The 26081-nt window shown below is 35.0% G+C and overlaps 1 protein-coding gene across 5 annotated transcripts in view; it reads left to right on the top strand.

Annotated features, from left to right (window-relative positions):
- Positions 1–26081, top strand: part of PCNX1 (pecanex 1) — a 167680-nt gene that overhangs the window by 51760 nt on the left and 89839 nt on the right. For 2 of the 5 annotated variants that reach the window (XM_068543475.1, XM_068543458.1), the window contains exons 5-8: positions 365–454; positions 7313–9019; positions 18986–19118; positions 24644–24828. In XM_068543475.1, coding sequence (XP_068399576.1) covers positions 365–454; positions 7313–9019; positions 18986–19118; positions 24644–24828 — 2115 coding nt within the window. The remainder of the gene's footprint in view (positions 1–364; positions 455–7312; positions 9020–18985; positions 19119–24643; positions 24829–26081) is intronic. The other 3 variants (XM_068543493.1, XM_068543484.1, XM_068543467.1) reach the window with 2 other exon arrangements.

Raw genomic sequence — 26081 nt, 5'->3', positions numbered from 1 at the left:
TTTTTGCCCTATAATTTTATAACTCTCTAATTTCCCTGGGAGGGGATTTTATATTGTTTCAACTTGTTATTACATGATTTGCATTTCCTTTTTAAAACTTCTTTTGAAAGAAATAGTTGTATTAGCTAATATTATGAGGCTTTCCGTATTTGGTTTGTAGCACTATGAGAATAATTATGTGATCTGACAGTCCACGATACTTCCTGTTAGTTTAATGCATCTCCCATCATTGTAACCCTTGATACAAAAACTGCTTTAGTTAATAAATATCTACTGTACTCCCTCATGTCCTTCCTTGTTATGCCACACTGTACGGCCTTTACTTTTCATATAATGTCTTCATGGGTCTCTCTTCACTTTGTAGGAGATACAGACACCGCCAAGACTTCTGATGATATCAGTTTAAGTCTGGGCCAGAGCTCTAGTCTTTGTAAGGAAGGAAGTGAAGAACAAGGTAAGAACATTTTACTTGATGATGACCTTATGTATTATGGTGACCAGGGTGAGTTTGTGGAATGTGCTGCTCATATTTTGGCAGAAACTTATAATAATTTAATATGGTATTTTTAGAAACATTAAAATAAAATGATTTGCTAGCATAACAGTAACACAGTGTTATAAGTACTTACAGCTTTCTGGAATTCAGCTACACATGTTCTGCCAAGTAAACAGGGAAACTTTATGAGCATATGCCCCAGAATGAATGTGAGATGGGAGATAAGAATCTGCTATTCCTTTAATTGGTCAGAGCATCTTGCTTAGCTTAGTGATAACCTAGTATGTAAAACTGTTCCTTTCCATTCAGTATGACGTCTAAATGCCAACTGCTGCATATGTTGCCCAACTGCAGAAACAACAGTGTGTTTTCACAGAGAAATAACTTGCTGTTGGACTTACTGAGAAACTGTCTGCTTCCAGCTTGGTGCCTTCCTGTAGCAGATTTTTAATTTTTAATAGAAATTTTGGTTTTAAGTGGTATTTTTTTTTTCTCCTTATTCAACTCCATTATAAATGAGTATTTTGGTTTTTATAGAGTTCCTTTTTTTTTTTTAAGAACTGCCACATTTTCAAGTTTGGTTTTTAATTTTCAAACATGAAAGGATGGATATGTCATACCCATTTCAAGTGGAGATTATCCCAGGTTATATAATCAGTGAGCCAAAATTGGATTAGAAACCTGTCTCCCTGTTTCCAGCCTGTTGTTTTTATTAGCTTATGGGTGATGTTTGGTAGGCAGGCAAGGTGATAAATTTCCTGTACTGAATTATGAAACTTATTTATGAAGTTACAAATAGATCACTGAATTGTGACATTTTCCCATTAATTTCGTGTTTTACCCAGGTTTAATTCTTGCAAGTATATTTTGTTCCTGGTACTTAGCATTCTAGGTTTATCACTGTAGCTGCTTTTTTGGAATTACAGTACCTCGTCACTGTTTGTTTGCTTCTGTGGACCACCCCTCACAACCTACCCCTCTCCCCTTAAAAATACTTTTAAACATACTATATGGTATGGAAGCTATTTTCTTATAAAAAGGAAAGGCGAATTAATCTCTTTGAGAATTACAGTGTTCCCTTCTATAATATGTAATCATTAGTGTCTCAGAAACTGGATAGTGATCTTAGAGGGGCTGGTGCCAGTACCATTACGGGTCATAGGTCTCTTTATTTTCCTCTGGAAAGTACCTTGTGCAAGCAGGTTGGGAATTATATTCCTATAAATCTACCCTGGCAGATACATATTGACATAGATAATGGTGTTTGACAGTCACTGAGTGCATACTGTTGCCCTGTGGGGGGTCAGCACACTTCCTCTGTAAAGCTTTGTTGGCCACGTGGTCTCGCTTGCAGCCACTCAGCTCTGCCACTGTACAGTGAAAGAGGCCGTAAACAACATATAAATGGGTGGGAATGTCTGTGTTACACTAAAACTTTACTTACAAACAGGCAGAGGGCCTCTTTGGCTCTACAGGCCTTAGTTTATCAAACCCTGGTTTAGGTCTTTTTCTAAGCACTTTATATCCATTCACCCAGTTAATTTTCACGACAAGTCTTTGAAGTTAATACGGTTATTATTTTCACTTTATAGATGAGCGTAGCATAGCTTAGAGCAAAGTTATAAGAAACTTGCCCAAAGTCACCCATCTGCAAAGTGGCAGTTCTGTAGTTCAAATCGAGTTCTAAATCCTGCTTTTAATCACTATGCTATACTACTTTTATCTAGTTTTATAACTTGCTTTTATCATGTAACATTTTCACACGTATTTCACATTTAACAATTATTATTGAGTACTCATATGTGCCTGGTACCAGTCTAAGTACTAGAAATAATGGGTGAACAGACAAAAATTTCTATCCTTGTGGCTTCCATACTACTAGTACAGAAACATACTATTATAAATCAAATATAAATGTAGTAATAGAGACAGAGGATAGGGCATGCTGGGGGCTCTGGCCATCGTTAAGTTTAAATAGAATGGTTGAGGGAAAACCTCGCTAAGCGCAAAGACCTGAAGGAGGTGAAGGAGCGAGCTCTTGGGATATTTGGGAGGAAGGAGGCCTCCGTGCAGAGGTAGCAGCACAGGCAAAAGTCCTAAAGCAGGAACATGCCTGTCAGGTTTGAGAAATAGTGGGGCTGGTACAGAGTAAGTGAGAGGCTAAATTACAGTCTTGTAAGCCATTTTAAAGATTTTGCTTTTAATTTCCAGGGAGATGATGAACTGCTATATAGGGTTTTGAGCAGAGAAGTGTCATCATCTGTGTTACGTTTTAACAGTTGTTCTGGCTCCTGTGTTGAGAATACATTAAAAGGGGCAAAGGCTGTTGCAGGGAGCTCAGTTAGCAGATTATTGCAATAATCAGGGCACAGATCAGGGTAGTGAGAAGTGGTCTGACTGTGTGTGGCAGATGTTAATGAGAGATATGTGGATGGATTTGGAAATACCGTGTGAGAGAAGTAGTAGTCATAGATGACTCTAAGATTTTGGGGTTAAATAATGGGGAGGATGGAGTCTCCATTAACTGGAAGGGGGAAGACAGAGAAGGAGCAGATTTAGGAGTGGGGAGAGCATGGTGGAGGACAAGAGAGGGAGTTCAGTTTGGGCATATCAAGTATGAGTTGCTGTTAGACTTCTAAGCAGCAGTAATTGGTAGATAATTAGATAGGTCTGGATTTCGGGTAAGAAATCTGGGTTGAGGTTTTAAATTTAGGAGTTTTCAGTGTATAAATATCAAAAATAAAAATTAAGTTATGTCAAATGTGGGGTTGGGTTAACATGAAGTTCATGAACTAACAGGGGAAGCCTCCACGGTTAGCTGGACTGGAGCTGAGGCAGCCTGGCTCCCTGAGCCAAATCCCTGTAGATCTTGGCTACGGTTAGGCACCACCTAGTGGCTGTCATTCATTCTGGCTTAAATATCAGCGGGGGCTCTTCTGGCTCTCTGGCTGGTTTGGATTTACAGGACAGTGACCTTTAATTAGTTGTTAGTTTAGCAGTTAGTTGACTAGTTGGCACTCATTTTATCAACATGATTCAGGATGATTGGGAGAAAACTGAGGTTATGGGGATGTGTCCTCTACGTTTTCTAAAAAGGGGTTATCTACAGTTTCCCTCCCCAGCCTCACTCATGTCTTCCCTACCCAAGATCAGAACTCTAGTCCGTCCCTGTATAGTACCGGGGCTGGGTAGAAGATGGAGGAACTAGTTACACGTATTTCTGAACTTCAGTTATTATGGGGCCAGAAAATTGGATGAGACCTACAAAAGAGAAGGTATAGATAGAAGAATGAAGAGTTCCAGCTGTTGAGCTCTGAGCCAGTGCAGTCTAATAAATCCAGGAGACTGAATTGGAACAACTGGTGAGGTAGAGGTGTGTATCCCCACATTTCAAGGAGAGTACAGTGATCAGCTTTGTCAAATGTTGCTGATAGGCCAAGTTATATGAGACTGAGACTTGACCATTGGACTTAGCGTAGAGGTTGTTGGTGACCTTAATAAGCTTCTTAATGGGGTGGGACTAGAATACGTGTCAGAGGAGATGAATTGAAAACAGTGAATATAGACTACTTTTTGGTGAAGTTTTGTAAAGGAGATCAGAGATACAAGGTGATAGCTTGTAGGGGAAGTGAGGACAAAGGAGGAGATTTGGATTTTGTAAGAATGTAAGAGAAATAACGGCTTGTTTTTTATAATTGATGGGGATGATCTAGAAGAGAGGAGGAAGATATGATTTTTGTTTATAAAAGTAGTATGTTAATTCTAGAAAATACAGTTAAATATGAGGAAGAAGATAATTTACACTTCTGCCACTGAGATAACTGTTGTTAATATTTTTTCGTGTATCGCTTTTTTCCTTATTTTTTATTGTGATATAGTTCACATATCATAAAATTCACCCTTTTAAATATACAATTCAGTGGTTTTTAGTATATTCACAGATTTGGGTACCCATGACCACTATCCAATTCCAGAACATTTTCATCACCCCCAAAAGAAACCCATAACCATTATACTCCTCATTTCCTCTTTCAACCAGCCCCTGGCAACCACTAATCTACTTTCTGTCGCTATGCATTTGCCTGTTTTGGACATTTCATATAAAGGGAATTATGTAATATGCGGCTTTTTGTGTCTGGCTTCTTTCACTTTGCATGCTATAGCATGTGTCAGGACTTTATTCCTTTTTATGGCTAAATTTGGTATATTACTTTTAACATTCCTACAAACATATGTACATATACCCTTAGTACTCTCTTTAACTCTTACAGACTGGAGTCATATTTTTTATATAGTGCCATCTTTTTCACTTTAAGTATTTTCTCATATTACATAATCTTTGAAAACATTTGTAGTGCCTGCATGGTGTTATTACTAGACAATGTAATTTATTCAACCTAATTTTATTGGACATTTTTATAGTTTTGTGTTTTAAGGAGTTTTATAACAACCTGAGACGAACAATCCTTTTCTAAAACCTTATTCACATATCTGATTTTTATCCTTTAGTAAAAATTTCTAGAAATAGATTACTGATCAAAGGGTAAGTATATTTTTGAGGGCTTTTGGCAACATCGCTAAATTGCTTTGCAGAAGGTTGGTTGCACCAGTTTGCACCACCAGGAGCAGTATGTGAGATGCTTTTCTTATCCTGAACACTACTGATAGCTATCACTGGAAAAAAGTTTCATTAGATGAAAAATAGTGTCTCTCTGGTTTAATTTGAGCCTGTCTTTGATGGTATTGCTACCAGTAAGAAAAATGTCTAAGAAGACATGTTTACTTGGAAGTTTCCTAAAACCACCTAAAGTTCTTCCTGACAAAGTCAAACTTATTATGGTATATTTATTTAGCAACACTGAAAAAAACACATGTATTAAAGCAAGTTTGGCTGCGTCTTTTAAAATGAAAAACTTAAATTTCTGCTTTATTAATGTCTTGGAAAGGAGTTGGTTTTGATCATTAGTATTTTTTAAAAAGTCTTTTGTATTTTAGAATTGGTGATTTTCAACTACTTACTTAGTTAAGTTTTTGTTTTATGAAATTCATATCCTTGAAATGTGACTATTACACCATCCCATAATTGCTTATTAGGGATATAGAGAGTTTTTAGAAATAACATTATAAATTAATACTACAGAAAAGTAAATACAGTACTAATTTTTAAATTTGGGTTTTTAGAGAATATAAGAACCCAAGTACAGTGGCACAGTTTTGGAGAAATGAAAAGAACATTGGTTTCACTTATCTTGAAGACTTTAAAACATAAGAGAAAGCCAATACGTCATTTATAGATCACAATTTGTATGGTACATTCTAGAGGGTACCTCTAAGTTTTTAATTACTTAGATCTAATCTACATTTAGATTTTTTAAAGTATATAAATATTTCTAGTAGTTCATTTTTATTTTATATTAATCTTAGGGGAAAATGTATGCTTTTATTATTTAAGGTAACTACTGGGAAGAGTCTAACTTATTATAGAATCTGTTATTGTATTTTCCTATCTAGTTATGACAAATAAGACAGTAATATTTCATTTTATTGAACTAACAGCAGATTCAACCATCCTTATCTGTCAAAAGGTATATAAAAAATCAGCTATTGTGCAGTTCGGTTTTCAAGTTATATTTCAAGATAAATTACTATGTAGGTAGGTGGGTAGATGGGTTTATTTATATTTATATCTATATCTATATTTATATATATAGTATATATGATAAGTCACTAATCACTGCCCTAAATGGAGAATTAAAGGAATAGTCTTACGGATATAGGAGGGGATATTTTTTTTTTTTTTTTTTTTTAATTTTATGGCCGTGGTGGGTCTTTGTTTCTGTGCGAGGGCTTTCTCTAGTTGCGGCAAGCGGGGGCCACTCTTCATCGCGGTGCGCGGGCCTCTCACTATCGCGGCCTCTCTTGTTGCGGAGCACAGGCTCCAGACGCGCAGGCTCAGTAGTTGTGGCTCACGGGCCCAGTTGCTCCGTGGCATGTGAGATCTTCCCAGACCAGGGCTTGAACCCATGTCCCCTGCATTGGCAGGCAGATTCTCAACCACTGTGCCACCAGGGAAGCCCAGGGATATGTATTTTTTTCATGAAGCATTTTGTAATTGTTGCATCTGTGGTGAAAGATAAAATGTAGTATTTTGCCGTGTAGTTATTGTTTTAATTTTTTTCAACCACTGTGAACAGTAACATATCTTATATCATTATATCATATCTTGTCTGTGCATTGGTCAGCCTTTTGATTTTTTTTGTTTGTTTCTGATTACTCTAGGTTTTTGTGGATTTGTAAAGCAATTATATTAGGTTTTTTTAAAGATTTTTAATTTTGCAAGGTAAAATAATGATAGCTACCATACATTGTGCTAAGCAACGTTATGTTATTAACTCAGTTATTCCATGGTACTAAGTGAGATTGATATCACATTTTACAGATGAGGAAACAGAGGCTTAGAAAGGTAACCCAAGGTTACCCAGTTAGTAAGTTAGGGACAGAACTCGCACAGAAATCCAGGTTCATTTTAAGTATAATCCTTCGTTGCTTCTTATTTTATTGTTAATAATCTATAGAACTTTTTCTGAAGCCAGTTGAAGGTTTGGAAGTTGAGTTCATTCCGTTAGTAGAATGCTTTCTTTGTACAGCTGTGAAATAAAACCAGCCCTTTGGAATGACTGGCCAACTGTTATTCAGTAAGCTACTTGAGAAATTGTTTATACTTTTATGGTGCACTGTGAATTCTTTCCATTGTTAAACAGTAGAAAAACAGATCGTAGATTTGTGTTAACATTTCCAAATATATGTTTGAAACAGATTTGGCAACTGATCGGAAGCTCTTCCGTCTGGTCTCCAATGATTCCTTCATCTCCATTCAGCCGTCCTTATCCTCATGTGGACAGGACTTACCGAGAGACTTCAGTGACAAAGTGAGCCTGCCAAGTCACAGCCACCACCACCACATCGAGCAGTCTCTGTCCAGTGCCTGTGACACAGAAGTAGCATCTCTTGTCCCCTTACATTCACACTCTTACAGGAAAGATCACCGGCCGCGAGGTGTACCACGGACTTCTAGCTCTGCTGTGGCTTTTCCAGACACTTCACTGAATGACTTCCCTCTGTATCAGCAAAGACGTGGGTTAGATCCTGTTAGTGAGTTAGAATCTTCCAAGCCTCATTCTGGATCCAAAGAATCCTTGGTGGAAAATTCTTGTTTATCTGGGCAATTTCAGCTTGTTGGTGAGCTGAAAAACAGTAATTCTCAGCCACCTACCAAAAGTGGGAAGAGCAAACCCTTGAAAGCAGACAAAAGCATGGACAGCTTGCGGAGTCTGAGCACGCGCAGTAGTGGCTCGACAGAGAGCTACTGCAGTGGTACAGACCGGGACACTCACAGCACCGCCAGCAGCTACAAAAGCGAGCAGACCAGCTCCACGCACATAGAGAGCATCTTGTCAGAGCACGAGGGGTCTCCCCAAGTGGGAAAGGACAGCGCTCAGAAGAAAGAGTGCTGCGCTGAGCCAGAGGACAAGAGTAGCTGTGCCAGTGACAAAAGGACTAGCAGTGAGAAAACTGCCTTGGAAGTGAGTACGAATAGTGGGGTTCAAGAAGCCAAGGATTCTAATAGCGCTGATGATATGCACAATCAGAAAGGTCTCAGCACCTCGGCATCTGAGGAAGCCAATAAAAACCCCCATGCAAATGAATTTACTTCACAGGGGGACACACCACTTGGGAAAACTGCTGAAAACAAAGAGGAGGAGAGCGATAAGTCAGCTGTTTCAGTGGATTCAAAAGTTGGTAAAGATGTTGGTGGAAAGCAAAAGGAAGGGGATGTACGACCAAAATCCTCTAGCTTGATCCACCGGACAGCCTCTGCTCATAAGTCAGGCAGGAGACGGACAGGGAAAAAACGGGCTAGCAGTTTTGATTCAAGTCGGCACAGGGACTACGTGTCCTTTCGAGGTATTTCTGCTACCAAGCCACATAGTGCTATATTCTGTCACGATGAGGACTCCAGTGACCAAAGTGACTTGAGCAGAGCGTCAAGCGTTCAGTCTGCTCACCAGTTCGGCAGTGACAGCTCTTCTAGCACCACTTCTCATTCATGTCAGTCTCCCGAGGGCAGATACAGCGCCCTAAAGACCAAACACGCCCCTAAGGAGAGGGGCACCGACTCTGAGCACGCACACAAAGCCCATCTGGGCCCTGAAGGAACTGGCAAGAAGCGGACAGCACGGCGGACTTCCAGCACAAATAGTGCCAAGACTCGGGCCCGAGTGTTGAGCCTGGACAGCGGCACAGTAGCGTGTTTAAATGACTCCACTAGGCTGATGGCACCCGAAAGCATAGAACCCTTAACCACTTCAAAATCAGATCTCGAGGCCAAAGAGGGAGAGGTGCTAGATGAGCTATCTTTATTGGGACGGGCTTCCCAGTTAGAGACAGTCACTCGATCTAGGAATAGCTTGCCAAGCCAGGTTGCATTTCCTGAAGGTGAAGAGCAAGACGCAGTCAGTGGAGGTAAGTGAATTGCAGGAAGAGATTTACCCAGGAGTCACTGTAATTTTTGGTGCTATTGATTGGAGTACCAATTTAGAGTGTATTTCGTGTTAATAGCCCCTCTTCCACTATGTTGTTAAAATAAACTTTCTTTCCATGAAGAGGGAGATGGTTATCTTAGAAAAGGTTTTGGTGTGAACACCAAGAAAATGTTTTTTTGTTGTATTATTTGAGTATGTCAGTTTGTTCTTGATGGCATTCACCTTTTCTAAGCCATTTGCCACCTGTTAATGTTTTACCAGGAGTAACAAAAAATTGGTCCCCTTCCTCCTTCGTACAGCCATAGCAACAACAAAATGTAGAATTTTATTAGGGCGCCAAACCATTTTTAGTTCTCTCTTATACAATGTGTGCTACTGAACTTTCAGAATTAGGTCACTCAACCTGTTATATAAGATTTGTCCAAATATTACTTTAGCTCTGACTATGTACTTTGAAAACTTGTGGCTCTTTTTTTTGTCTGTCTCTTTGGTTTTATTTCTTGCTTACTCAAGTTTTAGGCATTAAAAACATTTTATTTTTTTTCTGTAACTTCACATTAAATTTATTAATCAGCGTTTATAGTTTATATTGACATTTATTGTCCATTAGTGGATATATAGTGCTCCCTATGATAACAGTGATGGTGTTTTGATTAAAGTAATAGCTTATTTATTTCAGGTTTATGAGGAATTGTGCAAAATTTGATAGGTGATTTTATATTGTCAGTGTGTATTGGCCATTTTGTTTATTTCAGAGTTTCTTGGTATTTCTTTCTGCCCAGAATAGTTTGCTTACTCTGTTTGGTTATTATGGAATCTCATTCTTGACTAGAATCAGAAGAATGAAGTCATGTGTTGCTAGCTAGCACGTGGCTTTTTTATCCTCCGCCTCATATCCTTTAATAAAGCTTATATCTTTAGTTTTAAAGTTTATAGTCTGTTGGTGTAGTAATGTTCAGTCTTTTATGAAAGGTTAAGCTGAGTTTTTTGTTTGCACAAACATTCTGAAACAAGGAACAAGCTTTTTCTCTCAAAGAATTCTAATTTCACCCACAGTGTTTTAAAAGTCCATAAAGTGGTAAACATTCTCTTATTTTGGTATAGTTTCTAACAAAGATTAATTTCTAATGGGAATGTAGAAAAATGATCTTTAGTACCTAAGGAAGAAACTAGTCTGTCAGACCTGAATATTGAGAACTAATTATATCTGAAGTTGTAATCATTTGGTGACAGTATAGTAATTAAATTCCCTGAAGTCTTTGATGTGGGTATCATTCTGTTTTTTATAAAAGGTCTGAAATGCTTTTAGTGATTTCTCACACAAATCATATCAGATATGTTCACAATATGCAAGAAACCATTGGGTTTTAAATTATAGCTTAATTTTTATTAAAGTCATTAAAATAAATTTTAAGAGTGAATATGCAATGATAGAAAAATATTGCTGTTCTAAATATTGTTGAAATGTAAATACTAAAATATGTGTAAGAGCTATAGTAAATCTTATGTCTTTGTATTTAAAATGCCATTTCCTTTTCATAGGGATGTGGGGTGTTCTGTTTTTTAGGAAAAGTTATATGGAGGTCTTATTTGCTTCTCAGTGCTGATCTTTGACTAAGATGAGCCCTCATTTTTCCAGATTCCAGCTTTTCATTTGTTTGTGTTCTTATTTTTTTTTAAAAAAACCAAATCATCGACTGTTAATAAGAAACAAATAATGAACTAAAAATTTCCACGCACTTTAGTGGAATAAATGTAATCATCTATGGGCTGTGAAAAAACATTTTTTGCCAAAGGAAGGCATTGTCGGGGCTATTTTTATTTGAGCTTCAGTGTGTTTAGAATAAAAATAAGAGCAAAACTAAACTGCTTAAACGTATTGGATTTATATTTAGTTGGTTTTCATGACATTTTATTCCGGTCTTATTTGGGCTTTTTGGATGATTGGTGGTAGTGGGAGAGGATATATTTTGGTTTTCATTATTTAAAAATTATATAGACTCCCATACTTTGTAAAATTTATTAGATTGTTACTTCTCTTTGATAATTAGGAGAAATTTTTCTTGGCTATCTATTCTGCTTTACATACTCTACTCCTGAAATGTGTCAGCACAACAGAGGCTACTGCTTGACCATTCACATGGCTATACATAAACCATAAGTAGATTTTATCCTAATGAATTTGGATGTGTTAATGAACTCTCCGACAATTTCTTTTTGTCTTATCTTTAAGCTGAATGGATGTTGGTCCTGTGGAAGGATGGAACTAAGGAAGTGTACTTTAAAGTACTAAAATTAAATATTCTAAAATAGCAGGTACCTAATACAGTGACGTGGAGTCATACATCCTTGTTAGTATATGGGCTCATTGTAGTCGTGACTCTGGGAAAGCTGCTTACCTTCTTAAGCCTTGGCTTCCTCATCTTAAAATGGAGATGATAATAGTGTCTATCCCATAGGGGTTTGTTTTTTGTTTTTAATAGATCTTTATTGGAGTATAATTGCTTCACGATACCATGTTAGTTTCTGTTGCACAACAAAGCGAATCGGCCACATGCATACACGTGTCCCCATGTCCCCTCCCTCTTGAGCTTCCCTCCCACCCTCCCTATCCAACCATCTAGGTGGTCGCAAAGCACCGAGCCAATCTCCCTGTGCTGTGCTGCTGCTTCCCACTAGCTATCTGTTTTACATTCGGTAGTGTATGTATGTCAATGCTACTCTCACTTCGCCCCAGCTTTGCCCATCCTATAGGGTTTTTATGAGGACTAAAGGAGTTAATAGATGTAAAATGCTTACAACAGTGCCTGGCACATAGTAACAGCTTAATAGTGCTGATGTTTCTATTTCACAGGCCAGTCTGTTACGCTACTCATATGTATCCTGTCCTTAAAGTTGAAGAAAATGATTAGATATAGAAATACATTAAAGATACTCTCATTGTGCCATTGTGAAACTCAATAATAGTAAAAATAAATAATCTGAATTCCTAATTTCTTACATAATACCAAAAAGAAAAATATTTTTATTAACATCTAATCTAGTAATATGGATTTTAATCTTACCTTGGCAGCAATATGTCATATAACTTTTCTTTTGATACTCAGTCACATAGCAAATGATTGTTTTCATAGGATGTCTCACCATTAATCTAGTACTTTGGTTAAAATTGGATTTCATCAATAATGTTCTGTGATTGCTTAGGCAGGAAGAAAGTTTTATGTTCAGGCTAAGACATTTTCTATTGATGATCTCTTGTTTTTGCATTTAATTTTTCTTTTATAATTATAAAGCATATCTTTTTTTTTTTAACTTTGGGTTTATTTATTTAATTAATTTATTTATTTATGGCTGTGTTGGGTCTTTGTTTCTGTGCGAGGGCTTTCTCTAGTTGCGGCAAGTGGGGGCCACTCTTCATCACGGTGTGCGGGCCTCTCACTATCGCGGCCTCTCTCGTTGCGGAGCACAAGCTCCAGACGCGCAGGCTCAGTAGTTGTGGCTCACGGGCCTAGTTGCTCCGCGGCATGTGGGATCTTCCCAGACCAGGGCTCAAACCCGTGTCCCCTGCATTGGCAGGCAGATTCTCAACCACTGCGCCACCAGGGAAGCCCATAAAGCATATCTTTAATAACTTATGACTAGTATTTTAGGAATAAAAAGTACAGACAAGTTATATATGATAGAAAATTATCCTGTTTTCTTTTGGGTAACTTAAACTTATATATTGCCTGATTCAACAGACTATAAAGAGCAACCAGAATAGGAAGGTTTATATTCATTCTGTTATTCTTTGTATTTTTTTCTGAATTTCTCAACCTCTGTTTTTCTGTTTGAGAAAATTATTTTAAATGTAATACTTGGGTCACTATTTTATAAGCATGAAATAGGATCCTATTATAATATTTTTGTGTTGGGAACCAAAGATAGTCTTTTTTTAAGGGAATATCCCTTTATTTAAAGAAAAGCCAAATCTTCTTGATAAACAGTTTATGAGGGTTTGTACCATACATATAAATTTGATCCCAAATATCATTGAAAAAAAAAGACAAAGACCACTGAACAGACAAGAATATGTGGATTAAAGCTGTTTTATTTTACTGAATAGAGGGACTCTAAATTCTAAGAAATTTAATTTTCTGATTTCCCAGTCAACATAGTAAGTGAGAAGAAGAAAATTAGTAGAAAGGGAGGGGTGCTTGTAGAGGATAAAAATAATGACAGCAGAAGAAACGCACTGCTAATTCTACGGAAGCTGGAATAACCATACACACCAGTGCCAAAAACACAGTGGTAGGGAGTCATTAAATGCAGGGCAAACTATCTTAATTTGTTCAAGGACATCATAGTATCATAACTTAATGCTGTATTACAGTATAACGCACTAATAAATATATGTGATTAAGGAAAGATTGTATTATATTTAGTCTATACTGAGAAGAAAGCTTGGACATATAAAACCACATAGAAGAATGCTCATTAGATGTAGTAAACAGGTTTGGATGCTTCAGTTACTTGAAAAAATTATCTTCTCTTAAAGCAGTGTCAAGAAAAGAGGTATTTTATTGATGAGGCAAATAAGGGTTTGTGTATCCAATTCCCAAAACCAGCCCATTCTTTCTAGCAGCAGTAAAGTTCTGTATAAGGAATCAAACAGTTACATTTTAATACCACCTCTAATTACTAACTAGATAGTCTGGCAAGCCATTAAACCTGTGTCTCAATTTCCTCAATTGTGAAACAGTAATAATAACTGTTTAAGCATGTCTCACAGTTAATGATCAGACTCTAACAAGCTTCCATGTGTCAAGTGCTTTTTAGATTTATTATGAAAACTAAGACACTGATGCCATTTGTAAGGAAGTTTTCCTTTTCAAATATGTCACTTCAAATATATATTCTTCACTAATGATCCCTTATTATGTGAATCTCCTGAAAATATATTCAAAACTGTTTCTGAGTGCAGTTTTCCAGAAGAGAGGGTCTATCAGACCGTTTGCAAAGGATTCAAAAAGATTAGGAACCACCTATGAAAGTAAGTAATCCTTAAACTATATCTTTTAGGAACTGTTGCGAAATGACTCCAGAGTATCATTTAACTTTGTCTACCCAACTGTATTTGTTTGACTGCCTGGGATTATGGAGAGTATCAATAAAGATATGCAAATCCTCTAACTCAAGATACAGCAAATAATTTTGTTGTTGTTTGCTACTGTTTGTTGGTTAATGTGTCAAAAAATAGAGTAGACCTTTAAAATGTTTTCATAGATGGAAATTATTTTAATTCAGAATGAATGCTTAGAAATTGTGCAGATTCTTGTTCTTTGGCCTCCCAGAAAATGATGCTTATAAAGCATTTGTTTCTATATTAGAACAAAATCTTTGCATGCTGATGTTAGCATCGTTCTTGACTGACATGGAAAGTAAGAAAGGGAGAAGATGTTTAGATAAAATGGATTTCATGCCTAGACTAAAATATTTCCTTTAAAATTTTTTTTGCAAAATCATTTCAATGTTCATTTCTTCATATAGTAACTTAATTCTTAAGTAAAATAATTTTTACCTTGAAGAATATTTCAGTGTATTTCAGAATGTTTACATATATATTTTAATTTTCTGAAATGTGTATATATTTGTTTCATACTTTCATCTTTTTTCCTTAAAGTGTTTGCTTAAACAGCTTGCTTCTGTGGTACCAAAACACACATTTTTATTTTCGTGATCTTCCCAAATTTACTCCTTTTTTCCTACAATAGACACTCCCTGCTGAAAACAACACCTTTCTTGAGCAGTGTCTTCTGTCTAAATTTTTATCAATTCATTTACTAGCCATTGAGCTATCACAAGAGGCCAGCCATAGCAGCATGTAACAACTAGAAAGCAGCTTATTACATATGAATCCTTTCACTGAGCAGTCAGCTGTATGATTCGCATCATTTTTAAGTGACATCTTTTTCTATATGTATTTTTGCTCATAACTTTCCAATTTTTGAGATACAATATGAACAACCCTCACCTCCGGCCTCACCAAATTGTGCTCTTTTGTGCCATCCCAGTCATCCTGAAAGTATATTAGTGCCTTTAATGCTTTCCCTGTTTTTTAACAGACTAAAACAAATGAAGTCTATTGTTTTAATACCCCCATATTAAAGAAAAATAGTGCATTAAAATAATTCAGTATAGAATGTGTAGAATTTTCCTTAACTCGTTGAGATAAATGGGAAATAACTCCTTAGGCAGGAGGTGTGTATTTTGTTTTCTCTGTGGTCTTTAGGAATAGATCAGACCACAGCTGTCTAAAACATCTTCGGATATCTGTGCCTTGTGCATGAGAATGTTTAAACTTAATTGAATGATTGTATCACTACTCCAGAAATAGAGGTAAATTATCTGAAGTTCTCTCTTAAACTTATGATTGTAATTCAGTCTCTTGAAGTCTTTTTAACACAAAGAAATAATTAGAAAGCCAAGACTCTTATAATTTTTAAAAAAATGTTAAAAAATTCACATTTGTCTAAATATATGTCCTTGAAAGTGCTTTATATCTGTCTTGCCATTCATGGTTTTTGAATCACTTGAATGTTTGTGATTTTTTTTCTCCTTTACCTACACAGGCATAAAATTTAGTTGTACCTAGAGTGCTAAATTTTTACTGTTTGCATTTTATACTCTTATTATTATACTAGTTAATTTTATTCTTTGCCAGGGGATACTAAGTTTTAAGCAATATCAACTTCAAAACCAGGTTTTAAAGTGTTTTCTCTCTCCTCTCTGGTTCCCTAGTTAAAAGATTTTGTTGTTGTTGTTTTCTTTCTCTTATAAAGTTAAAGGATTCAAAAAGAGTTTTTTGTAGTTGGATTGTGGAAGTGAATTTTCATCAAGTAAGGCTATAACTTATGTGACTGAGCATGCTTACAGCAAATTATTTTTAAGCTTTAGACACTTTTTCCCCCTCGGCTCTAATAGAACTGGACCCCCACTGCAACCTGTTCTAAATGGAAATGTTCTATATAAGTAGCACCTTCCCGGGGGGGCATGGTTTAATCTTATTTGTGTGACCATAAATAATAGCACAGTGTTTTCAGCCGAATGTGTGATCCTAGCTACTGTTAAAGGGATGACTCTAGTAAACATTGAATATTCTTTTATCATTGGTTATTTATACCCTGAATATTACAGAGGATAACATGGGCAGTAATCATAACTCCACTTTAATATGTTGTTCTATGAACGTCTAAACTTTTGATATGTTTCTAAAACTATTTTATTAAGAAAATAGTGTTAATAGTTATTTTGCAGATAACAAGATGTAAGTGGTATGTTACTAGCAAAAAAAAAAAGTGCCTTCTGGAGAAGCCAAAGAACATTTTGACTACAAATGGACACTGTAGTTTTGTTTTTTGTCCCAATACTACAGAATAACTAGCTTTTATTTTAAATTAACCCCATTAAGTCCTCAGTAGAAGGAAGATCGTAAAGAAAGCTGTTTCCTATTTCCCTTCTTCCTGTTCTGAGTATTCAGTGATCATCTTTTACTTTTTTCCAAATCCTTCTGAATGATTTTAGTACATTTTATGGATTAAATTATTCTCTATAAATTCTAGCTGGGTAAATTTACTCTGTTATTTTGGTTGAAACAACATATCTAAAACTAGAAAGAATGTTTGAAAGTTTCTTAAAAGAAGTGAATTGACCTGTAAATTGAGCAATAGTTTATTACAACAAAAGAATAGAAATCTTCAATATAATTTCAAAAATAAGTCTTGAATTGAGGTTTAAAATAGTGACTTAAAATTTCATAACCCAAATTAACCTTACTGACGTCTGAGAACCATTAACAGGTATACGAGTCACTCATCTAATTTCTCATTTCTTCTTTCGAGTGGCTTGTTTGCTTTGTTTTATCCTTCATCCAATGACTGCCGTGCCAATATTATGTTTTCTTCTTAGTGACAGTGCTGGTTACTGTTTCCTTTGTTGAGGTCTTGGTTGTCAGGAATAGGCAAAGCACACAATATGCTCTGTAGGTTACAGTGACAAACAGGCATCCTTGACTCTCTAAATCAGCACCGTACGATACAGCTTTCTGTGGTGATGGAAGTGTCTGTATCTGGCCACATGCAGCTGTTGAGCGCTTGAAATGTGGGTCATGAATCTGGTAAACTGAACTTTTAATTTTCATTAATTTAAGTTTAAATAGCCACATATGGCTAGTGGTTACCATGTTGGACAGCACAGTTCTAAATAATCATATTTAATCAGCATTATTTGTTCTCACAGGTCATATATAATTTTTGTATACATGAGCTTTTACATCACAAGTAACAGCCTTTTCACGTTAAATGAATTTTCATTATATCACAATAAAACTGGTGAAAGAAAAGAAAAGAAGTATTAGCTCCGGGAGTCAAGTTTGATTTGGATTCAAAGCCCCAGAGCCTAATTCTGATTTAGTTGTCTAACTTTAGAATGTCACTGGAGTGCGTGAGCAGAAAAAGAAAGAAGGAATGTAAATTGTTGACCCATTATTTGTGACTTACACTTCTTACTGGCAGAATCTTGCCAAGTGGGTGAAATAATTCTGTGCTTGTCATCCCTTTAATAAAAGAAAACATTGCCTAAAGATAGAGAAGTCCATGTCTTCTGGAGGTAATCCATATATTCCTAATTATAATGGATTAATTGCACAAAGAACATTCACTGGGGCAGCCTGGGGAAGGGATAAAAGTGTAAACATTTAAAAGAATACTTTATTAAAATCAACATTTAAATTGATGGAAATGGCTGTTGCTAAGCAGAATAATGATGAGAATTAGTAACGCCTTCAAAATGTCAAGAACGCTTGTCAGAGAACTGAAGTCCAAATACAACATTGTTGATTTTGTAATCCATTTCATACTTGCTAAAAAGAAAGAAATTTTCATTTGTTGTAAAAAAAAATGTCATCTGGGCTAAGTTGTTTTGCCTTTATTCATATTTAGTATCAAAATATCCTTTCTCAAAATCAAAATGATTCTTAAAATATTTAGATCACTATAGGAAACAATTGTTTTAGATTCAAATGGATAAACATCATTTTGCATTTTGTGTTAGAAACCCAAATCAGTCATGATTTTATAAAATTTTATGTAATTCTATTAAGCCATAGTTTTTGCCAACCACATAGGATTTCTCCATGATTTTGATTTTTGATTTTCTCATTGTTATATATTTGGTTTTAGTTTGTACTTTATTGCTTTTGGATTAAGCTATGGGTTTCTAATTTTTTTGGTGATATTTTGCTGACATTTGCTTCCTGGTGTTGAGGGGACCAGTGTGAGGGCGTGGAGTTGAATAAAGTTCTATGGCAGCAAACTACTCTGCAGTTAACATATACACATGCTACCTAATTGAGCATTTAAAAAGCTAGTTGTGCCGCATAGCAGGCAGCAGTTTCACTTAATGCTGCCAAAACTGTGGCACAGGGTGTAGTGTGAGATAAACTTACTGCCTGACTCCTCGTCATCACAAGTACTATCATGATTGCTTTTACTGTCTTCATGAAAGGAAGAAATTAATGCCCCTTTACCATTGGTTGGAACTGACACATACAGTACTTTTAAGGCTGACTTAAAGGGCTAGTAGAGGATTATGGGACTAAATAAACAAGACTTTTAGAAAAAGATTTAAAACAACAGAGATCTTAAAATAGAAAATTGAGGTTGAAGAGAAGACGGTGAGGCCAGATAACAGATCAGAAACATTAGTTTTAAAGAAACAGTTATCTTTAACAAAAAGGAATGTGTGTAGTCCCTGACTTCCCACCCTCAAAGTAAAGGGAACTTGACTGACTGAGCCAAAAGGTTTTCATAGGTTCACTGTTATCTGTCGTATCTGGGGAGGACAGGCTCAGCTGCTGTTTACGCCTCTGACCTAGGCTCCTGTTTGACCTAAGTCTGTCTTGATGCAGCAGCACAGGCCAGCGAGGAGGCAGTGTCATTTCGCCGTGAACGCAGCACATTTAGGCGCCAGGCAGTACGGCGCCGGCACAATGCAGGGAGTAACCCTACCCCTCCTACATTGCTCATCGGATCACCCCTAAGGTATGGTATTTTAAAATTCCACCAAGCTTAGCATGCATGTAACAGACCTCTAACTTGTTCTGTCAGTCTCAAGAAAGCATTTATTAAATAGCTTTCTTTTTCTTCCAGTTTCTCTCTTACACCGTTACGCTTCTTTAGGCTTTCTCTGCATGTGACTGTGAGCTTATTGCATTATGCATGTCTTATATTGCATTATTTAAACAAAATGATCAGATTGGTTTAGCCAATTTTAAATCACAAATATTATTTTAGGGCAGTTATAAAAATGTAAATAGAGGCCTTAAGTCAGCTTTTCATTTTTTTTCTTACTCCAAATTAGTAATATTAATGCAGTATCTTTCCCGAACACCTTGAACAGTGTTCAATATGAACAAATATGGACTGAGTGGTGAGCTTGTTGACGTCAGCTTGATAAACCAGTTTGATTATTTTATTTCACTAAAATATGATATATTTTATTTTGCATTGCCTAAAAATTAATCACCAGGACCTAGTAAATGACACGGAACTAGAATATTTAATTGTTGGTAACTTATGGTCAGTTGGAGATATGTATATACAGATATATATATTTGTATGTACATTTATGGTGAATTTCTCAACCTCTATAGTATGCTGAACAAAAAAAAATTATTTTTCCAATATTCCTAATTAGGAAAGCATCTATTTATAATCTTGGGAGTAATTTTTTATTGAAATTCTTCAGCTTTTTTATTCTCAATTATGTCAAATCTAATGAGCCTATGGCTTGAATTAGAAATATAAAAAAACCTATTCAAAAGATTTATGCTTTATTTAAAGAATACAAATATGGACGAAAATATATGTGCTTGCTTAAGCAGTGCGTATGTTATTATACCGTATGCTCTTATTAATCTCTTGCGTCAAAAAGCATCATTACCCAAATTATTTTACTACATTTTGAAATTCAAAAGGAAGAAAATTTGGTGAAATAACTGCTGTTGAATGCATGGTAGGTTTGAAGAGATAAATCCCTTCCCTTGTTAAAATCTTGTTTATGAAAGTAGCAAAATCCTTATATCTTTAAATTACTGCTTTATTTTATATTCCCCTTGGGATTTAAGACTTGATTGTTTTTCTGAGTTTTACATTACAATCAGGAACTTCATCTTTCATAGATCATGTTCCTAATTAATCCTGCAGTAATACCTAATTTATAATGCAGTGTGGATTAGTTAAACCAATATTTAAAATATAAAAATGGGAAAGCAACCATTGAAAAGAAACATTTGGTCTAGAAATCTTTTCTGAGTGCCTTTACTTTTTGTGAGCCCTCCTCTTCTATTTCCTTTGCTCCCTGAGGTAACTTTTTTTTGCTGGTGTATTTGGGCTGTAGTCCCAACCTGCAGAAGGTGCTCACCATTTCATTTTACTTTTCCTATTTTGTGTTTTCTAACCTCTTTTTTTCCCCCTTGAATAATACTTGCCATAGATATATTCTTTGCTTACCTTCTCACTCCATGTTGATATTTCTTAATCTTTTATAACCTTCTCTTTTTAGTCTTTAAAAATCCTTTCATTCTTTGGATCTCACTCACTAAAGAAATGTAGACAAATTCGGTTTTTTTCTCTGCCTGGTGGAATATTAAAGAACTGTTCTAACTCCAGCCAACCACATAGGATTTCTCCATGTTTTTCTAAGGTTTTAAATACATCACCATTCAAATGAGGATATACTGTGAGCCTTTTATTTGTATAGGGCTCACATTAGGATTTTTGGAAAGTAGTCTTCCGGTAATCAGTCAGCATGTAGATTTTGTTAAGGTTCCATGATATTTCCAGTACAAAGATTGCATGTATCTTAAAGAGGCTGACTTCATTATGAATGAAATAAGATAAAATTTAGCTGTGAGGAATTAGGAGAAACACCAATTGAATAAAACCATCTTTTTTAATTGCAAAAATATTCAGGTAAAGTAATAGTGGTATTAATTCTCAATGTGAGTTACATAATAGTAATCTCATCTTTAAATAAATATAGGATAGCGTGGTTATGCAAAACTTGGAAAACTTGTCGAAAAGAAATGGAATAGGTATGATAATACTTTAATTATAATTACTCTATAAATATCAGTAAAATCTATTAACGTATTTTAAAGTTTAATGAATAATGTAAGTAATCGACAGTCTAAAAAGCAACTTTGTAAAGTATATGTCTCCAAGGATTGGGGGTGAATCATCAATTTCCTCACAAAGAGAATTTGCATGTATTTTTTATGCTTGTTAGAATATCCTATTTCAGAATTACTTTTTAAAGTTTTTTTGTTCATTAAGTTAACCTTGTAGGCCCTTATTAATTCTTCCCAGTTACTAGAGATAAAAACAAAAATGAATATTTAAAAATTCTATAATACTAATATTAAGAGTTAGTTCTATATTTATCAGCCTAAATGTGATATCTTTAGAACTCTAGTTAATGGACTGGAATGAAAATAAATCATCAGTGCATTTGGGGGAAGGGAAAGAAGCTTTACTGTATTCTTAGATTTTTTTTTTTTAATATAAGATTGAAAGACTTGTAATCAAATAAGGTCATAGTAATAACTGAGTCCATAATTAGAAATTCATATCATTTTGTGGTACTCAGGAAGGAATCCACCAAATATTTGTTGCTTGTGTACTGTGTTCAAGATACTCTTCTGAGTGTTCTCTGGAATCTGGAGATTCATAGCAATAATGTGATCATACTCTTAGAGTTTATTGTTTACTTGGGGAGATACATACAAAGATAACTAACAGCGTAAGGCAGAATGTGTCAAATATTAAGTAAGTGGTACAGAGGAAGGAAAGACCAAGACCAACTATATTTTTTTATCATTTAAATTAGAAGAGTTAATTAATTAGTAAGACTGCATGTCAGTGATGCTACTGATAGCCAATAGTTTAGAAACCTAAATTTCTACCTTTTCTGTGTTGTGAAATAGTTGCTACCTTTTCTGAAACTGATAGTTTTGATATATAATTGGTATTGTAAAAAAGATTAATTTTTGTCAATTATTAGTTAGCTTAAGGTGAAGTACCACCCTCCAGGAATAGTTTTCCTAGCAATTTGTGCAAAAATAATACGCTTTTTTCTTGTTGAAGGATTCTTGAAAACAGGAATTCAAGGGACATAAATATTTTTTGTCTAGCTTTTGATGTTCAGAAACTTGACGTTTACAACTGCATAGATTTTGGCTAATTTTCTTTGTTTCTTTATTCTGGAGTTGATTTTCATGCATTGCCTAATATTTTGAAAACCTTTTATATATGGATATGTTGAAGATTAGTGTATTCTCAATACGTTCACATTAGAATACATCTAACTGCCGTATAGCACCTTTGTTTATGACTTTTAAGTGAAAAAATTGATGGAAAAATTTGTTGAGTATATATATACATATATTATAAAATTTTGTCTTCTGAATCTGAAGGATCATAGTACTTGAGCTACTCAAAATTTTCTCCCTTGTGAAATTGGGTCATTTTGGTAAGGTTTATGGATAACTTTAGATGGCTTCCAAGGACAGACTTACTATTTATAGTTATGACTTAAAAAGTTAGTGCCGGTAAGCATTAAGTCAGTGTTTTGCAGACTTATTTTTTTTTATATGTTGCATACATTCCTGTGCTCTATTTAGATTATGTACTTTTTATTGGCTCTAAAAGAAGCCTGAAAAAAAATTAACATTTCAGGTAGTGGTGATTAACAGAACTTTCTGTGGTGGTGGAAATATTTTATAATCTGTACTGTCCAGTATAGAAGACACTAACTACTAGCTTCTGCCCACTCTGGTAGCTGTGGTAGCCATGGTAGCCACTAGCTGTGTTACGTGGCTCTTGAGTACTTGAAATATGGTTAGCATGAATGAAGAACTAACATTTTAGTTACCTTAGTCATGTGTGGCTACTTTAGTAGACAGTACAGTTCCAGAGTGTGTTCTGTTACGATAACCACAGCTTTAAACAATATATGAAGTATTTTTTACTTAGTCTTATTTCATGGTTACAGTTGACCCTTAAACAACATGGGTTTGAACTGTGTGGGTCCAATTACATGTGGGGTTTTTTCGATAATAAATACTATAGGATGACATGATCCGTAATTGGTTGAATCTTTGGATGCTGAACCGTGGGTAAGGAGGGGCACTATAAGTTATATGTGGACTTTCAACTCTGGAGAGTTGGCTCCCTAACCCCCGTGTTGTTCAAGGCTCAACTCTACCTCAAATTACAGCTCTCTTTCCAGTCTGCAGCAGGATTAGTCTTGTTTTATAGACATCAGAGAAACCTCTGCGTTTAATTCAAAGGATTAGAGAGAAATTGATACTCATGAAAATGATAAAGTTACCGAATAAGGCCATTCTAAATAGCATACTTCTTTTAATTCCTAAAAGGTCTAATAATTTTAATAATAGTGCGGAGTTGCATTGAACATCATGTAGAGAACGACATATAATAATTATACTCAAAGTGTTTTCATGAGTTTCATCAGTTTAAATTTGTGTTATACTAAGAAAATTAAAATTCATAGTGTTTTAAAATACATATAAACATATAAAATGAGTTAAGAATATAATATAGTTTCTTAATTTTATCTAATTTTTAGATAATTTAGATAATTTTAATAACATAATCACAAAATACTAAGTATTTTTAAATTTTTGTAAAATTCAGAAAAGACTATAATATCCCTTGAGAAATTACTGGTTTCCAAATTATTTTTACGGTTTTCTAAAACGATGGGTTCTTGTAATGAAACTGTGGTATGAATTGGAAAAGATAAGAACAGAATTCACTAAGGGAACATAATTATTGTTAACTAACACCTGTATATAAAGCCTGTGGCCTTATTTCAGAACTATGTAGGCTTTTGATAGAAAAAACACTTTATATATGAATTATATTTCTTCTAGCATCTCAGCAGTCATTTTTATTTCACTTGATTGAGTCAGTGTTTTTTATTCTGGTTTTCTTCACTAGTTTGTGATTTTCTTTTGATTCAAAATTGTCATCTTGGTTGCATTTGATAAAGATTCTTTGGTTTTCAAGTGCATAGAAATTTTGTCTTATTGTGAATTTGAGATGCCAGAATATGAAATTGAAAGAACAATTCTAGAATAATTATATCAAGGTTGTTTATAAAAATGCATATTGAACTAAAAAATAGGTTTTTTCTATGGGGGACCAGCTACAGCCTACATATATTTAGTGTACTTGTGACTCTTCTTTGCTACTTTTTTCCTTATACTAGAACTTTGTTGACTTGAGGTGGAAAGGTGTCACAGATTGGTTGCTTTACGTATACATTGAACTTTTTCTGTGTTCATCACCATGAATCAGATTTCTAAAGACCAGAAATTTTAAGCCGGCAGTATGATCTGCATATTTTACAGTTTGTTAGCTCTTTCTTAGGTTACATTGAAATCTTTTTTTTTTTTTTAATTAGTTTTCTATATTGACTTCTAGCTATTGTTTTCTCTTTTCTTCCCTGTAATGTCTCCCCAATCCATGTTTTTTCCTAGCCTTCAAGATGGTCAGCAAGACCAGCAGTCCACAGCCCAGGTCAAAGTCCAGTCCCGCCCCCCTTCCCAGGCTGCAGTGCTCAGTGCTAGTGCCTCCTTGCTGGTGAGAAATGGGAGTGTCCACTTAGAAGCATCACATGACAATGCATCTGCTGTAGGCGGCAGCAGTTTGCACGATGAACTTGGTACGCAGGCCTTATATAATCTTGGTGACATAAAACTTTGATGTGGCAGATAATGGGTAACAATGATTACACTTCTTTCCTGAGATAGCTTCATTTTGGAACTATGCATAAGAACACTTTTTTTAGGATTTGCCCTGTGTATAAGGAAAATTTGACATTTGCTTTTCCCTTTTCTGTTTCTTTCAACTCTTACTCTACATTTTCTTTTGAGCATGTCCGTTATTAATGGTAAAGTATTAATAAATGTTCATGCTTTACTGTCCTCTTATAACGATTTGGGCAGTTTTATTATTTCTTGGCATTTGTACCATGTGGTGAAATGTTGAGTTTTAAAAAATTATTTTGATTCAACCTTAATTTCTCTGAATTCTCTGCTGCAGGAAAGGCAAAAGTACTTTCTAATGGCCTATTACTGTATAATCTTTCTTTTAAGTATTCTATATTTTACTTCAATGTCTATCATCTGAAATAGGACTTACTATAATTCTAAATGCAGTATTCTGAGGACATCATGGCTCTATACCACTATCAAGTAACTTTATAAAGTTTTTTCTTTTTCCTGTTAATACATCTAAAAATAGAAATGTAAGTTATTAAATAGTTAATTCTCAGAGAGGTGGTATAGTTTAAAGCCTCAGTAATGCCTTAAAGAGACAGTATTTTATACTGGTTTGTTTTCTATTTCTCTGTCCAGTTCAGCTTTCTCGTGCTCAAAATGCAGATTAATAGCAATTTAAGTAAATATAATGAAGAAGAAAATCTTGTTATTCAGAAATACACATTTCAAAGTATTGTATTTGCTTACTGTGATTTTGTTTCTCCATGTTATTGTCTTTCATTTATAAAGAAGATAATTTAGTTGATGCTTTTACTAGAAGGATGTATGGTATAGGGTGCCCAAAATAGGTATAATAAAATTTCATATGCTATTTATTGACTCTTTTCCCATTTTGTAAAAACTCTTAGTTACACAGAGAATTAATAAGTATTAGATATGCATATTGATGAAATTGTCATCTTTAGCAAATCTTATAGAAAGCTGAAAATGGTCATCTAAGATATTTATACATTAGAATGTATGGTGATTTCTAAATAAAATGAGAAGGCAATAAAACATTTTAATTTTAGAGTGCTTTTGCTTTTGAGTTTGTAATTTGAAGAGGGCAGGGAGTCTATAAAGAGGGTGTTTGAGAAGAGTAAGGTAAACTTTAATTTAGTTACTTGCTTTGACTGAAAGTAGGGATGCTTCCTTA

The sequence above is a fragment of the Eschrichtius robustus genome, chromosome 1 (genome assembly GCF_028021215.1).
Source record: "Eschrichtius robustus isolate mEscRob2 chromosome 1, mEscRob2.pri, whole genome shotgun sequence".
In the NCBI taxonomy this organism is placed as follows: domain Eukaryota; kingdom Metazoa; phylum Chordata; class Mammalia; order Artiodactyla; family Eschrichtiidae; genus Eschrichtius; species Eschrichtius robustus.
The sequence above is the reverse complement of the archived record's forward strand: the minus strand, read 5'-3'. Positions and strand labels throughout refer to the sequence as shown.